Source organism: Mustelus asterias, unplaced genomic scaffold, assembly GCF_964213995.1.
Source record: "Mustelus asterias unplaced genomic scaffold, sMusAst1.hap1.1 HAP1_SCAFFOLD_42, whole genome shotgun sequence".
NCBI lineage: Eukaryota > Metazoa > Chordata > Chondrichthyes > Carcharhiniformes > Triakidae > Mustelus > Mustelus asterias.
This window is the reverse complement of record NW_027590119.1, coordinates 2,143,009-2,159,276: the sequence shown is the minus strand read 5'-3', so window position 1 is coordinate 2,159,276 and position 16,268 is coordinate 2,143,009. Positions and strand designations below refer to the sequence as shown.

The following is a 16,268-nucleotide window of genomic DNA, read 5'->3' as shown; positions in this document are numbered from 1 at the left end:
CCAAGGCCGGAATTGTATCTGGGTTCCTTGCGCTGTAAGGCAGCAATGATAACCACTGTGCCACCGTGCCGCTCATTTAGTAATGCAGGACACGTGAGGTGGGCCAGAGAGAGGGGGCGACACAGAGCAGAAAAAATAGACTGTGGACTTTGTTGCCAATAGCAACGGTATGCCAATGGTACCAGAGACATTGTCCGTGTCATTTCAAGTTTGGAGAAACATGTGACGACTGCGCCCTCTGACGGTGACTCAGGGTACGTGACACTGTCCGCAAGTGCAAGGTTGTCGATGGGCAGACTCCAGCGGTCTTTTATTGAGAGACGTGTTTTCAAACAATTCAACTATGTAAACACACGCTAGGGAAATATAAATGAATTGAAAGAACAGTGCATTCTGTGTCATTTCTGAATCTCTTCCTTTCTGTCCTCCCCCCATCAGTTGGCTTTGTATTTCGCACTCGTAATGTCTCACTTTCTTTCATTTCTCCTTCCATACTTTTCAAATTTGTTGTCCTCTGCCTGTAATCCTAAGCAGAAAACGATTTCCAGAATTTTGACGCAAGGAACGGCGATATGGCTCAAAATGAGGATGGTGTGTGGCTTGAAGGGGTGCCGCAGAATGTGGTGTTCTTGTGCATCTGTTCCAATTCTCCTTAGAGATGAAAGAGATTCCGGATTTCGAAGGTGCTATCGAAGCAGGGCTGACGGGTTAATTTAATCAAAGTTTCAAGTACATACATTAACTTATAATGGAAGACTGTGGTTTTGTTGGTTAACAAATAAGGATCATTGGACACCGTTATTTTTAAGAAGGTTTGTTTATTGCTGAGAAACGTTGCGCAAACCTGGTTATCCAGATTGCCGAGTGACATTGATTTATAGAGTCCACTCTCTAAGCCTCTTGTGTCGTCCACCTCCTCCTCTTCCAGTTACCATGCCCGAAGAGGGCATTGGTGACCATGGATGTCCATTTGATCGCTCTGTGATTTCAAAGTACTCCAGCGGTCTGTCATTGACTTCTGCAGTATTGTTGACCAGGTATCGGTTCCGTTCCCATCACCTGCCATCAGCAATACTGAAAGGATTTACAGGCTGATAATCAACGTGTTGACCTCGTTAAGAACGTGACCATCAAGTTTGGTAGTTTGTGTTCTGTGGAACGAAGGGAACTTGGCGGGTTTGTCCACAGATGTCTGAAAGAGGAAGGGTATGTTAGTAGGGTGGTGAAAAGGGCATACGTGACACTTCACTTTGTCAATCATGATATAGGTTGCAAAAGCAGGGAACTCATGTTGGAACTGTGCAGAACTTTGGTGAGGCCACAGCTTGAGTACCGTGTGCAGTTCAGGTCGCCACATTCTCGGAAGGATGTGATTGCAATGCAGGGGGTGCAGAAGATATTTACCAGGATACTACCTGGGATAGAACATTTAAGTTATGAAGCAAGGTTGGGTAGGCTTGGCTTGTTTTCGTTGGAGCAGAGAAAACTGAGGGGCGACCTGATCGAGGTGTACAAGATTATGAGATACACGGACAGAGTGGATAAAGAGCAGCTATTCCCCTTAATTGAAGGGTCAGTCACAAGGCGAAATAGGTTCAAGGTGAGGGACAGGAGGTTTCGGGGGAATGTGAGGAAAACCTGTTTACCCAGAGGGTGGTGACAGTCTGGAGTACGCTGCCTGGGGGGATTGCAAAATCTCTTTCCATCATTTTCTTCCAAGTCCCGCAGTTTGATTTGAAACAGAACAGCTTCTGTCTTTAGCTTCACCACAGACTCAAACTTCACCACAGACTCAAACTTCACCACAGACTCAAACTTCACCACAGACTCAAACTTCACCACAGACTCAAACTTCACCACAGACTCAAACTTCACCACAGACTCAAACTTCACACACAGACTCAAACTTCACACACAGACTCAAACTTCACACACAGACTCAAACTTCACACACAGACTCAAACTTCACCACAGACTCAAACTTCACCACAGACTCAAACTTCACCACAGACTCAAACTTCACCACAGACTCAAACTTCACCACAGACTCAAACTTCACCACAGACTCAAACTTCACCACAGACTCAAACTTCACCAGACTCAAACTTCACACACAGACTCAAACTTCACACACAGACTCAAACTTCACCACAGACTCAAACTTCACACACAGACTCAAACTTCACCACAGACTCAAACTTCACCACAGACTCAAACTTCACCACAGACTCAAACTTCACCACAGGCTCAAACTTCACACACAGACTCAAACTTCCTCCTCTGGCCAACATCTGTGAGGAAAACACTTTCTTTCTCCCTCTGGGAAATACAGAGACAGAGAAATTCTCTGGAACTGGAATTAGAGCTAAATATAGTGAGGGGGAAATGTTTGTGATTTTGTGGAACCTGTTTTTATTGTCTGAACTTTTAAAGTGTAATTTATCTTGTCTATTCAAATACTGTTTCTTAATGCATGATTCAGTGATGTTAATTTTAGATTAATTTTTAAAGTAAAATTTAAAAAAAATGAAACATTGTCTTTCAGTTTATTCCATTGGGATTTGTGGGAATTTGTTTATTATAAGGTGACCATGAGGATCGTAACAACATTGATATGTCTGGTGTTGTTATATGGTGCATATGATGTGGAGATGCCGGTATTGGACTGGGGTGGGCCCAGTAAGAAGTCTCACAACACCTGGTTAAAGTCCAATGGGTTTATTTGGAATCACGAGCTTTCAAAGCGCTGCTCCTTCTCACCTGATGAAGGGGCAGCACTCTGAAAGCTTGTGATTCCTAATAAACCTGTTGGACTTTAACCTGGTGTTGTGAGACTTCTTACTATATGGTGCATAATAGGTATGTTATTTATGGATTTGTATTACAGTTGATGTTGTTTAATTCCAGAATAGTATTGTAACTACACTGTATATTTTCCAGTCAAAGAGTCAGCAGAGCACAAGATAAATCAATTCAGCAGCTTGAGTCCGTGCCAAGTCTCTGTCGGGGAATCCACTCAGTGCCATTTTTCCTCGCTATCCCTGTTCCCCAGTATGTTTAATTCCTTCAAGTGCCCGACCAATTTTATTTTGAAATCACTGGTCGTCTCCACTTCCACCATTCCCATCGTCAGTGAGTTCCAGAACATGATTGCTTGCTCCCTAAGTCAAGTTCTTCCGCACCCATCTGTATCTCTAATCATGTAATAGAGTGCTGAATATTGCATACATTTTTACTTCACTAAATATGCAAATTTTTGATATGCTTAGACACAAGCCTGTGTGAAGATTTCAGGAATATGTGTCCTGTACATGAAACAGTCAGCACGGATCTGTCGATTAGGATGAATCAGCACCCTCAGGACAATGTCTATTTCAGGTCCAGCAAAGTGAGAATGGAGGGAGAGTGTTTGGGATGGAGATTTACAAATTTTCAAGAATGAGAGGAAAGAATGTTCCACAGAAACTAGAATTGTCTGTTCTGAGTTTTTATCCTGGACTGGCAGCAATGATTTTTGTGAATTTCTTTCACAGGCTATTAGAAGGGGAGAATTTACGGACACAAATCTCAACAAACATGACGTTAGGATCTGACAGAGTCACCCAATTATTCAGGATCTGAATACCATCGGCATTTGAAACTAGAATGGAAAATGTTTGTCTGTTCCTTCAAACTGTTTAAACATCAGTGTGACTGGAAAATCACTGAGACACAGACACTCGAGTGAGAGTATTCCAGTGAACTGACTGTGGAAAGAGCTTTAACCAGTTACACAGCCTGGAAAAGATTGAAGGATTCACAGTGAGGAGAGAGACCATGTATGTGTTATCTGTGGGGTCAAACCTTCATCTGAACCTGGAGATGTACAAAGACACTCAGACCGTGGAAATGTAGGGACTGTGGGAAGGGATTCAATTGTCCCTCGAAGCTGGAAACCCTTCGATGCAGCCTCACTGTGGAGACACCGTTCACCTGATCTGAGTTTGGAAGGGGATTTCGTGATTCATCCACCCTGAGGAATTACCAGCGACTTCACATCAGGGAGAGGCCATTCACCTGCTCTGAGTGTGGGAAGAAATTCAGCGATTCGTCTGCCCTGCTGACACACCAGCGGGTTCACAATGGGGAGAGACCATTCACCTGTTGTGTGTGTGGAAAGGGATTCACTCAGTCATCTACCCTGCAGAATCACCAGCGATTTCACACGGGTGAGGGACTGTTCCCCTGCTCAGAGCGTGGGAAGGGATTCACTCGCTCATCCCTCCCGCTGACAAACCAACGCATTCACACTGGGCCGAGGCCATTCATCTGCTCCGAGTGTTGGAAGGGATTCACTCAATTATCTAGTCTGCTGAGACACAAACGATTACACACTGGGGAAAGGCCATTCATCTGATGTGTGTGTGGGAAGTGACTCAGTCAATCATCCAGTCTGCTGGAATACTGAGGCACCTCCCCCAATAAGAAACCTGTTCAATGCTCTGACTGTGGGAGCTGCTTTAAAACCTGAGCCTACCTGAGGGTCGACCAGCGCATTCACACTGAGGAGACCCCGTTCAGGCGCTCTCACTGTGCAAAGAGGTTTAGAACATCATCTGACCTACTGAAACATCAGGGAATTCACACTGGGGAGAGACCCTGATAATTCCCACTCACTTTCAGCGATTTCTCATAAAACCTACCAGATTGGAAGCTTCTGCCTGAAATTTTATTTTCCCTTTGTTTCCAAACTGAGACCATTCACCTGCTCAGTGTGTGAGAAAGGATTCACTTGTTCACCCAAGCTGCTGACACACCATGGCAGTCACACCTATTAGTGATCTTTCGGATGCTCTGACTGTGGCTGTTAATTATATCAATAGAGGTTAAGTTTATTCAGATGGAGGGCACTGATTAGATAGTTATAATGAGCAGGTAAAAAGTGGGACTCACTAATATAACTTGGAGTCAGAGTTGAACCTGTAATGTTTGATTCTGTGAACAAATCTGTACCAAATAAAGATTGACTCCACCCCAAGGCTGTCAGGATTATAACATGGTAACAGAAAATGCTTGTCTCATGGTGAAGGTTGGAAACTAAAAGAAAGTATATTTCAGACGGAAGCTTCCAATCCCAGCAGCTTTTGTGAGAAATGACTGAAAGGCAGTGGGAATTGTCGGGGTCTGATTACCTGCTGATGCTCTCGGAGTCTAAACCATACAACCAGTGGACGAATGAAGTGGCGATGTGGACACGGGTTACATCCCGATCAAGGAGGAAACAAGATCTGGCCTTGGCATTGTCACTTCCTAACACAAGGAAAATCAGCAACAAAGCATTTTCTGATCAGCCAAACTGCAAGTTGATAACTGCACTGGCACGGATGATTCATGTAAAGAATTCACTTCAGGTGGTTGGAGGGTAGAATCCCTGTCAATTGGTCTATGGGAGAAATCCCAGATTCCCCTCTGTGCCGGGCGATCGCCCTCCTGCTTTAAAGGAATACAATTAGTTCCATTTTCAGTCATCAATTATCTGATTGTTCCATGAAAAGAATTGCTCGAAGCAACAAATTATTGGAGATACCAGAAGAGGGTCTCTTCATGTGTAATGTTTGTACTGAAGGAGAAAAAACATCTTTTTCTTCGATTTGTTTTGAAACACTGTTTGTGTGAACTTTTGCGATCCCGGTCAGGACTGTTAACGTTTGCAGAGAAATTCGAACACCCAGTGATTAACTGAAAGAATTACATCACAAGATTCTGCATTTTTAAACAACAACAAACTTTACTGTATGCTTAAATAAAATTTAAAAAGACAACACTACAAATTGAATGCTACACTCAATAAAGATTTATGATATAAACCTAGTTCTATTTTTTTACCTCACCCCAAGAGTTTCTTTATACTTAATGATATCTTCAAGGTTCATTCACTTTTGTTCCCAGGACCATCCCAAAGGTATGTCAAAGCTCTCTACAATTCACTTTAATTCTCCCCAGTACTCCAGATATTCTCCAAGCTCCAAGAGTTAATGGGAATCCATCCATTATCTTTTCACTAAACAAGCCTCCAATTTTCCTTTAAGCTCTCAAACTGTGGACTCCTCAGTCCAAACATGGGCTTCACTGCATTCTTGCTGAGGGATTTAAATGTTGGAAACACCCCTGGTTTCTAATGGTCCTCTAGGCTTCTAGTCCCACAGCTGGTTCACAGCTCCTGGTCCCACAACTGGTGGCTTCCAAGCTAACTGCAGACTGTCCGCTGGAAGCAGGTCATTGATTGGAAAGGACTCAAAAGGTTACGGGGAAAAGGCAAGAGAATGGGATTGAGATTTATCAGCCATGATCGAATGGCACAGCAGATTCGATGGGCCGAATAACCTAATTTTGCTCCTCTATCTTATGGTCTAATTCTAACCAAGGGTCCACACTGAATCACATATCCCCATGGTAACAGAGACGATTGAATATCGAACAGATATTCAGCTTCAAAATTAGACCTTTTTTCCTGAGCTCTGCATGAAGAATTCACCTAACAAAAACAGTACAATAATTGTCAGTCCCAATGTCTCCAGCTAAAAGATCCAGCTGACCTTTTACAGTTCTTACCTCTCAAGTTTTGACTTCTTAAACCAACATGGGCCATGCTTTGTGACTGCGAATTCCCTGAGGGTGTTTTTGTCAGATTCTCAATCCAGGTTTTCCATTTTTTAAAGCAATTCTTGCAACTAATTCTTATTTCTAAAACATAGGAATTATAAAATTAGATTTTTGTAACAAAAACAGGAAGAAATGGAAATGTATCACCTTCATAATATCCCATTGAGAATATTACAATATACAACATGCTGTATATCTTAACAACAGCCATGATCTTATTGAATGGTGGAGCAGGCTCGAAGGGCCAAATGGCCTCCTCCTGTTCCTAAATCCACTGTTTTCCTATGTTGATCTATCTTATAACTTGCAATAGACATAATAATCCCTCCATTGTCCACTTCACATTCACAAGTCCAGCTTGGTAACAGCACACTGCTGGGTTCCATGTCCAGGAATTCAGTCCACTGAAGATGGAAATTACTGCTTGCAGTCTTTTCTGACGGTTTTCTTTTTACAATAATTATAGTCCAAAGTTCCTCCTGCAAAAGGAGAGTCTTCATTGCTGTTCATTTGTGAATTTTCAAGTTCTATTTTGAAAACAGTCTGTACAGAGTTCACATTTTGAAATGTATTTTCTTCCATGTTTGCAGTTTCTCCATTGTTTAAATCCAGAGAGAAAATTCCACTCAATTCCACATTTAAACCGACTTCTTGCTCAGTTATAGCTGATTCCTTTATTGTCCAGGAGAGTTCCCCCTCTCGCCCCCTCCCCGATCACCACCCCTGCAGAGTTTCCCCGATCACCAGCTCCCTCCCCCATCAGGACTCCTGCAGAGCTCCCCCCCCTAACCCCCTCCTCAATCACCACCCCTGCAGAATTTCCCAATCACCACTCCCTCCCCCAGGTCAGCTTCACCGTCCCACGGAATGACCCAGGGGTCCATTGGCGCCTCGAGGGAGGAGGGGGGCCTGGGGACGGTGCTGGGGCGTTCCACCCGGGGGATTCCGGCCGATGGGATGCAGGGCTTTCCGACTCCGCCTTTCCTGACACCGGTGCATCTCAAGAGCAGCAGGGTGAACAGCAAGGCAAGGATACATCCATATCACCAGGAAGACGGCTGGACCCCTCTAGGTCCCAGCTCTCCAGCAGACGCCTGCCAGGGGCATCACAGGCAAATGGGTGCGGAGTGCAGCTGGCTGCCTCCAGTTCTGATGTGCATCCTGGGGGGACGTGTTGATGTGGCGCTGGACCACGGGAGATGGAGATGTTGTGGGGTCGCCAGGAGGGCACGGGTGAAAGTCTATATGAAAAAGGTTTAGGGAATTGGGCTCTGTTGATGATCACATCCACCTGTTTTATCGGCCCTTCGTGTTATTGCATTGTTAGTTTCACCAATAAATGTCCAAAGATGTGCAGGTTAGGTTGATTGGCCATACTAAATTGATCATAGAATCATAGAAACCCTACAGTGCAGAAGGAGGCCATTCGGCCCATCGAGTCTGCACCGACCACAATCCCACCCAGGCCCTACCCCCACATATTTACCCGCTAATCCCACTAATCTACGCATCTCAGGACTCTAAGGGGCAATTTTTAACCTGGCCAATCAACCTAACCCGCACATCTTTGGACTGTGGGAGGAAACCGGAGCACCCGGAGGAAACCCACGCAGACACGAGGAGAATGTGCAAACTCCACACAGACAGTGACCTGAGCCGGGAATCGAACCCGGGACCCTGGTGCTGTGAAGCAGCAGTGCTAACCACTGTGCTACCGTGCCGCCCCTTAGCGCCCCATGCCGATCCTAGTGTCAGGGGGATTAGCAAATGTGTGAACTTGCGGGAGTAGGGCGTGGGTGGGATTGTGGTCGGTACAGACTCGATGGGCCGAATGGCCTCCTTCTGTACTGTAGGGATTCTATTCAATTCTCTATAAAATTACAGCACAGAAACAGGCCCTCCAAGCCTGTAGCAACCATGCTGCCCGTCTGAACTAAAACCCCCTACCTTTCCGGGGACAATATCCCTCTATTCCTATGCTATTCATATATTTGTCAAGACACATCTTAAAGTCACTATCGTATCTGCTTCCACTACCTTCCCCGGCAATGAGTTCCAGGCACCCACCAACCTCTGTGTAAAAAACCTGCCTCGTACATCTCCTTTAAACCTTGCCCCTCGCACCTTAAACCTATGCCCCCCAGTAACTGGCTCTTCCACCCTGGGAAAAAGCTTCTGAGTATCCACTCTGTCCAACCTGTCATAATCTTGTAGACTTCCATCAAGTCGCCCTCCTCAACCTCCGTCGTTCCAGTGAGAACAAACCAAGTTTCTCCAACTCTCCTCATAGCTAATGCCCTCCACACCAGGCAACATCCTGATAAATATTTTCCGTACCCTCTCCAAAGCCTCCACATTCTCCGGGTAGTGTGGTGACCAGAATTGAACACTAGATTCCAAGTGCGGTCTAACAAAGGTTCTATAAAGCTGCAACATGACTTGCCAATTTTTAAACTCAATGCCCCGGCCGATGAAGGCAAGCATGCCGTATGCCTTCTTGATTATCTTCTCCATCTCATTGCCACTTTCAATGACCTGTGCACCTGTACACCCAGATCCCTCTACCTATGAATACTCTTAAGGGTTCTGCCATTTACTGTATATTTCCCATCTGTATTAGACCTTCCAAAATGCATTACCTCACATTTGTCCGGATTCAACTTCATCTGCCATCTCTCCACCCAAGTCTCCAACTGATCTATATCCTGCTGTATCCTCTGCCGGTCCCCATCGCTATCCGCAATTCCACCAACCTTTGTGTCGTCCACAAACTTATCAATCAAACCAGTTACATTTTCCTCCAAATCATTTATATATATTACAAACAGCAAAAGTCCCAGCACTGATCGCTGAGGAATGTCACTTGTCACAGCCCTCCATTCAGAAATGTACCTTTGCACTGCCAACCTCTGTTTTCTTCTGACTAAATATCTCTAAACTTCCTAACACCCTGTCACTCTGTGATCCTCGTGACATTTGAAACCAGGTATTCGCAAAAAGACTCAAAGAGCATCAGCGCCCTGGAGGCTGAGACCGGCCAGTCCAGCAGAAAGAAACCCTCTGACCCTCCCCATTGACCAACTGTGAGAATGAACAAAATGCAGTCCTGGATGTAATTGAGAGCAGAAACAATAACAGCAGAATCCAACCCCTGTCATCACTCGTGAACTCGCTGGTGTCTCAGCAGCCGGGATGAAACGCTGAAACCCTTTCCACACTGACAGCAGGTGAATGGTGTCTCCCCAGTGTGAACTGGCTGATGTGTCAGCAGGGTGGATGACCGAGTGAATCCCTTCCCACACTGAGAACAGATGAATGGTTTCTCCCCAGTGTGAACTCGCTGGTGTGTCCGCAGGTCGGGTAACCGAGTGAATCCCTTCCCACACTGAGAGCAGGTGAACAGCCTCTCCCCAGTGTGAACTCGCTGGTGTGTCTGCAGGCTGGATAACTGAGTGAATCCCTTCCCACACTGAGAGCAGGTGAATGGCCTCTCTCCAGTGTGAACTCGCTGGTGTGACTGCAGGTGGGATGACTGAATGAATCCCTTCCCACATTGAGAGCAGGTGAATGGTCTCTCCCCAGTGTGGCTGCGCCGATGAGCTTCCAGCAGACATGGGGCTCTGTATCTCTTCCCACAGTCCGCACATTTCCATGGTTTCTCCATGGTGCAGGTGACCTTGCCTCTCTCTTGGGTGGACAATCAGTTGAAACTTCGTCCACACACAGGACAAGATTACAGTCTCTACCCGCTGTGAATGGTGTGATATTTATTCAGGCTGTGTAACTGGTTAAAGCTCTTTAGTCAGTGCATTGGAACACTCTCACTCGAGTATGGCAGTGTGTTGATGCTTTTTCACTCACACTGACATTTCAAATCTTTTCAAATTGACAGACTGGACAATCATTTCTCCTTCTGGATTCAAAGTCCGATGATATTGAGGTCCCAAGGAATATGATTCTGTCACGTCTAGACGTGACGTTTGAGATTTCGGCCTGTGATTCCTCTTTCAATATCCTGTAAAATGAGTTTACAAAAGTCATCAGTGTCAGTACAGGATAGAAATTCAGAACAGACAATTTCTATGGAACATTCTTTCCTCTCTCATTCCCCAAAAGCTGTAAATCTCCATCCCACACACACTCTCCCCATTCTCAGCAGGTCTGGCAGCATCTGGATGGAGAGAAAAGCACTGATGTTTCAGAGCTTTGACAAAGGGTCATCGAGACAAGAAACATCAGCTCTTTTCTCTCCTTACAGATGCTGCCAGACCTGCTGAGATTTTCCAGCATTTTCTCTCTTGGTTTCAAATTCCTGCATCCGCAGTAATTTGCTTTTATAAGGCTGCAGATACCTCCTCCCAAGTAACATGCGTGTGCCCAAGACATCACTTGTTTCCCTTATTTCTTTTACACCCATGGTGCTCTCCGCGGTAAACACAGAGGAGAAGTATTCATTAAAAATCTCACCCATCTCCTGTGGCTCCACACACAGATGGCCATACTGATTTTTAAGGGGATCTATTCTCTCTCTAGCCACCCTTTTACTCTTAATATAGCTCTCGAACCTCTTGGAATTTTCTTTAATCTTACCTGCCAGATCCATATCGTCCCCTCTTTTTGTCCTCCTGATTTCCCTCTTCAGTTTTTTCTTACACTTTTTATAGTCAGAGTGATTCACTTGTCCCCGATTGCCTAAACCCAATGTCTGCTTCCTTCTTTTACCTGACCAGAGCTTCAATGTCCCTTGTCTGCCAGAGATCCCTAAATTTACCATTCTTTCCCTGCATCGTAACAGGAATATACTGCCCCTGGACTCTTGATATCACACTTTTAAAACCTCCCATTTGCCAGTCATTCCTTTCCCTTCAAACAAACTCACCTAATCGACATCTGCTAGATCCTGCCTAATGCCCACAAAAGTGGCCCTGCTCCAGTTTAGGGCCTTGACCTGTGAACCTGTCCGATCTTTTTCCAGAACTATTTTGAAACTATTGGTGCTCCCAATAGTGCTCCCTGACTGACACTTCAGTCACTTGCTCCACCTCATTTCTTAACTGTCTAATAGAAAGTGAGTCCAGGAATTGATAATGAAAAATAAGGAGCTGGGAGATGAATTGAACAAGTATTTTGCCTCGGTGTTCACAATAGAGGATACAGTTAAAACTCAGAAACAGCTGGAAATCAGAAAACAGAAGTGTGGGATGAACTCTGAAAAAGCACAATTCCCAGGGAAGTGGTGCTCAGCAAACTGTTGGAGCTGTGGGCTGATGAGTCCTCGGGTCCTGCTGGGCTTCATTCTCGGGTCTTAACAGAGTGAGATAGTTGATGTGTTGTTCAATTTTCTAAAATTCCCCATCGGGAATTGGATAAAGGGAAACCGGTGGATGCGCTGTACTTAGATTTCCAGAAGACATTTGATGAGGTGCCACATCAAAGGTTATTGCAGCAAATAAAAATTCATGCTGTGGGGATAACATATTGGCGTGGATAGAAGATTGGCTAACAGCAAACAGTGGGCAGAAATGGATCATTTTCTGGTTTGAGAGAGAGAGAAACCTGAGTCTGCACATTCCCTGGATTCACTTCCTTTCCCTTCAGTTGCTGCAAGTCCCCAATTTCCCCCAGAATGAGAAAAGAAATGGAAAGGGGGTTGAAAAGAAAGTGTTTTACTCACTATTGGCCTCTTTTAAGGTCAAACCAAATAAACAAACTCAAGTTAAGTCAGGACAAAGTAAAAGGGGCAGCTCCCCAAAAGGAGGGGGAACAGCCCGCACAAAAATCAAAGTACAAAGGAAACTTAAAAACATCAAATGAGAATGTGATTACTAGGGTCTTTTTTTTGGGAAGTTTGAGTCTGTCTGAAGATTAATCTTCATTCACACAAAGCCCACGTTCTGCTTGGCTGGAAGACCAGAGTCCTTCCGGTCCTCCAACTCTTCCCATTGGTCAACACCTCAGCATGAAGATCAGAGGGTGGGTTCTCCCCTGCACATGCGCAGCTTCCCCTCTACCCCGCACATGCCGGGGGGAGGGGAAGATCACGGAGCGGCTTCTCGCTCTGGCCGAAACTGTCAGCCGGTTGCCTGGAAAGCTTGGCTCGATGTGGTGTAGGGGGAGGGGAACAATGGGTGGGGGCGGGGCTCCCAGGTCCACCCGCCCGGGCCTGCGCACTGGAACCCGGAGACGTCACCGCGGACCGGAGTGACTCCGATTGGCTGAATCAGGCAGGACTCCATTGTGATGTCACAATGCGGAAATTGTCCAATGAGCTTCAGAGTGAAACTCCCTCCTCTTTTGTCCCGACTTCATCTGAGTTTGTTTATTTGGTTTGACCTAAAAAGAGGGCAACATCTGGGAGGAAATCAATGTTTCCCCCTTTCCATTTCTTTTCTCATTCTGGGGGAAATTGGGGACTTGCAGCAACTGAAGGAAATGGAGTGAATTCGGTCTGTATATTCCACACATTGTTACTCCAAAAATGTCGACATATATCTGTCTGGCAGCCTGCATGGAAATTTTCAGCTCTCTGCATCCAGGACAGGAAGCAGTGAGGATGGATCTGTCAATCACACATGAGGACGGACCTCAACAGGGACCTTGGGTTCACGTCACACTATCTGTATCCCCCACGACTTGCCTGGGCTTGCAAAATCTCACTAACTGTCCTGGCTGGAGACAATACACATCTCTTTAACCTGTGCTTAACCCTCTCTCCACTCACATTGTCTGTACCTTTAAGACTTGATTACCTGTAAAGACTCGCATTCCAACCATTATCTTGTAAATTGAGTTTGTGTCTTTATATGCCCTGTTTGTGAACAGAACTCCCACTCACCTGATGAAGGGGCAGTGCTCTGAAAGCCTGTGGCTTATGCTACCAAATAAACCTGCTGGATTTTAACCTGGTGTTGTGAGACTTCTTACTGTGCTTACCCCAGTCCAACGCCGGCATCTCCCACTGAGTGGAAACAGAGAGAAGTAGGAGACGCCGGAGGTGAGGAGAGAGATTTTATACATCTACAACTCAACAGGAACTTTGACAGAATTTCCAAACCCTGTGAACACCATCAGCTCCAAGTTCCTCTCCAACTCTCACACCATCCTGACTTGTCTGACATCCAGTACTGAAAGAACAGAAATTTATTTCATTTAAATACTGGAAAGACTGAACCCATTGTGTTCAGTCCCCACTACAAACTCCACTCCCTCGCCAACAACTTTATCTCTCCTCCTGGCAACTGTCTGAGGCTGAACCAGGCTGTTCACAACCAGGGTGAAATAGTTCATCCCAAGATGAGCTTCCAGCCACATGTCCACATCATCATCAAGACCACCTTCATTCATAGATGCATTAATAGTAATTAATTAACAATAATGAATAATAAAATACAGTGTAGAAGGTGGCCATTCAGCCCATCGAGCCTGCACCGACAACAATCCCATCCAGGCCCTATCCACATATTTACCTGTTAATCCCCCTGATACCAAGTGACAATTTATCGTGGCCAATCCGTCTAACCGGCACATCTTTGGACTGTGGAAGGAAACCGGAACACCCGGAGGAAACCCACACAGACACGGGGAGAATGTAGAAACTCTGCACAGACAGCGACCCGAGGCTGGAATTGAACCCGGGTCCCTGGCGCTGTTAGGCAGCTGCACTAACCACTGTGCCACCGGGTCACATGTCAGTGCCATCGCCCGACTCCAGCCCAGTCTCAGCTCATCTGGAACCCTCACCCATTCCATTGTGACCTCACACTCTCACCCATTCCATTGTGACGTCACACCCTCACCCATTCCATTGCGACGTCACACTCTCACCCATTCCATTGTGACGTCACACCCTCACCCATTCCATTGTGACGTCAGGGCTTCACTCCGATCACAATCCCTGCCGGCCTCCCACATGCAGCCTCAATGGCGGCAGTCAGCCCGGGTCTAACACGACAAGCTGCCGCTCCATTTGGTACAAAGTGGGGGACCGGGAAGTTCATTTCCAGGGTTTGGGTTTGAACAACATGTTTACAAAGTCTCTCCACCCACCCGCCACATTTATCATTCCCCGCACGCCGCCCTCTACCTCGTATTGATCTCGCTTCCAAGTTGAAACCGTCCGTCCGTTGCCATTCCCCGCACTGCGCATGCTTCAGGTCCCGCCCCTCATTCACTCCGATTGGTTGGAGGACCAGCCGCTCACGCTCGGTCCTACAGCACCGCCCCCTCTTCCTATTGGTCCGGAGCTGGCGTCAATCAGTCCCCCGGGGCATTGTGATGTGGAGCATGCGCAGTATCATTGCTGTCCTTGGCGCTTGTTTGTCCCGGAGAAGCGGAGTCAGCGTTAGGCGGTGGCTGGGAGGATTTGGAAACACTTTGTGGATCCGCAAACCCTTCAGAATCATTGTCAGCTCCCTGGTTTGCAGCTGCGGGGCTTCTCCCTCCCTCCCTTCCGGGAACAGGCCCAGGTTAACGGCCCCATCCTGGCTCAGCCACTGGAGGATGGTTCACATCAGAGGATGGGGGAGGGGGACAATAAATAAGAGGTTACACTTTGGCCTCAAATCAATGAGGATTCTGATCTCTGGGAAGGAAGGAAACCCTGGGAGGTGGGCGGGGAGGATTCACAAACACCCATACAGACAATGTGGGTGGAAGGAGCATTAAGCACAGGTTAAAGAGATGTGGCTGTCCTGTCTGGAGACAATACACATCATGTCTGTGCTAGCTTATTTTCAAACAGTTGTACAAGGGCCATTCCCCTTCATAAAAACATGCATTATTTCTCCTTTCAAATGATTGCTCAATTCTCTTTATTAAAAATCTGAGTTAACAAAAAACAACATCGGAAGAGTTGCAGAAGCCTCTGCAGTATTCATGGTCATTTTTAAAATTAACAAAGTTTCTTTGACTCAATAACATGAAGAGTCAGGTGGGAATTCTCATACAGTTTTGGAAATAAAACTATTTGCAGTTATGCAGTCGATTTTGTACCTTTTCAAGGAACATAAAATCCTACAGTGCAGAAGAAGGCCATTCAGCCCATCGAGTCTGGACCGACCACAATCCCACCCATGCCCTATCCCCATATCCCCATGCATTAACCCTAGCTAGTCCCCTTGACAATTTTTAGCATGGCCAATCCACTTCACCCGCATATCTTTGGACTGTGGGAGGAAACCAGAGCACCCAGAGGAAACCCACGCAGACACAGGGAGAACGTGCAAACTCCACACAGATCGTGACCCAAGCTGGGAATAGAACCCAGGTCCCTGGTGCTGTGAGACAGCAGTGCTAACCACTGTACCACCTCTCAATATTGGTCTTGGAAACAGGGCAGAATGTCAGTCCTGGAATGTAAGTGGTCAGTTATCCTATTTACAGCACAGCCATGCCAGAAAGAGACCATTCAGATATGTTATGTGTGCAAATGGATTTATTCAATTTCCCGTTCTGTTAACATATTTAAAAGTTCAAAGGATTTGATCAAACGTGAGTTCATTCTTATTGTCAAGTCTGTGCGTGTGTATGTGTGTGGAGAGGGGGTGGATGGTAAATCATCAGTTCGTTACACCAGCTGATACTCCAAGGAGTTCATCTTCAGGTGTAGATGTTAGTTCTGCTATCAA

At 46.0% G+C, this 16,268-nt stretch overlaps 2 protein-coding genes across 2 annotated transcripts in view; one reads left to right on the top strand and one right to left on the bottom strand.

Moving 5' to 3' along the window:
• Nucleotides 1–16,268, top strand: part of LOC144482794 (uncharacterized) — a 442,920-nt gene that overhangs the window by 172,379 nt on the left and 254,273 nt on the right. The window lies entirely within an intron of this gene.
• LOC144482732 (uncharacterized) overlaps nucleotides 1–16,268 on the bottom strand; it is a 221,626-nt gene that overhangs the window by 139,787 nt on the left and 65,571 nt on the right. The window contains exon 6 of the mRNA XM_078201570.1: nucleotides 9,924–10,268. Within this exon, the coding sequence (XP_078057696.1) occupies nucleotides 9,924–10,268 (345 nt within the window). The remainder of the gene's footprint in view (nucleotides 1–9,923; nucleotides 10,269–16,268) is intronic.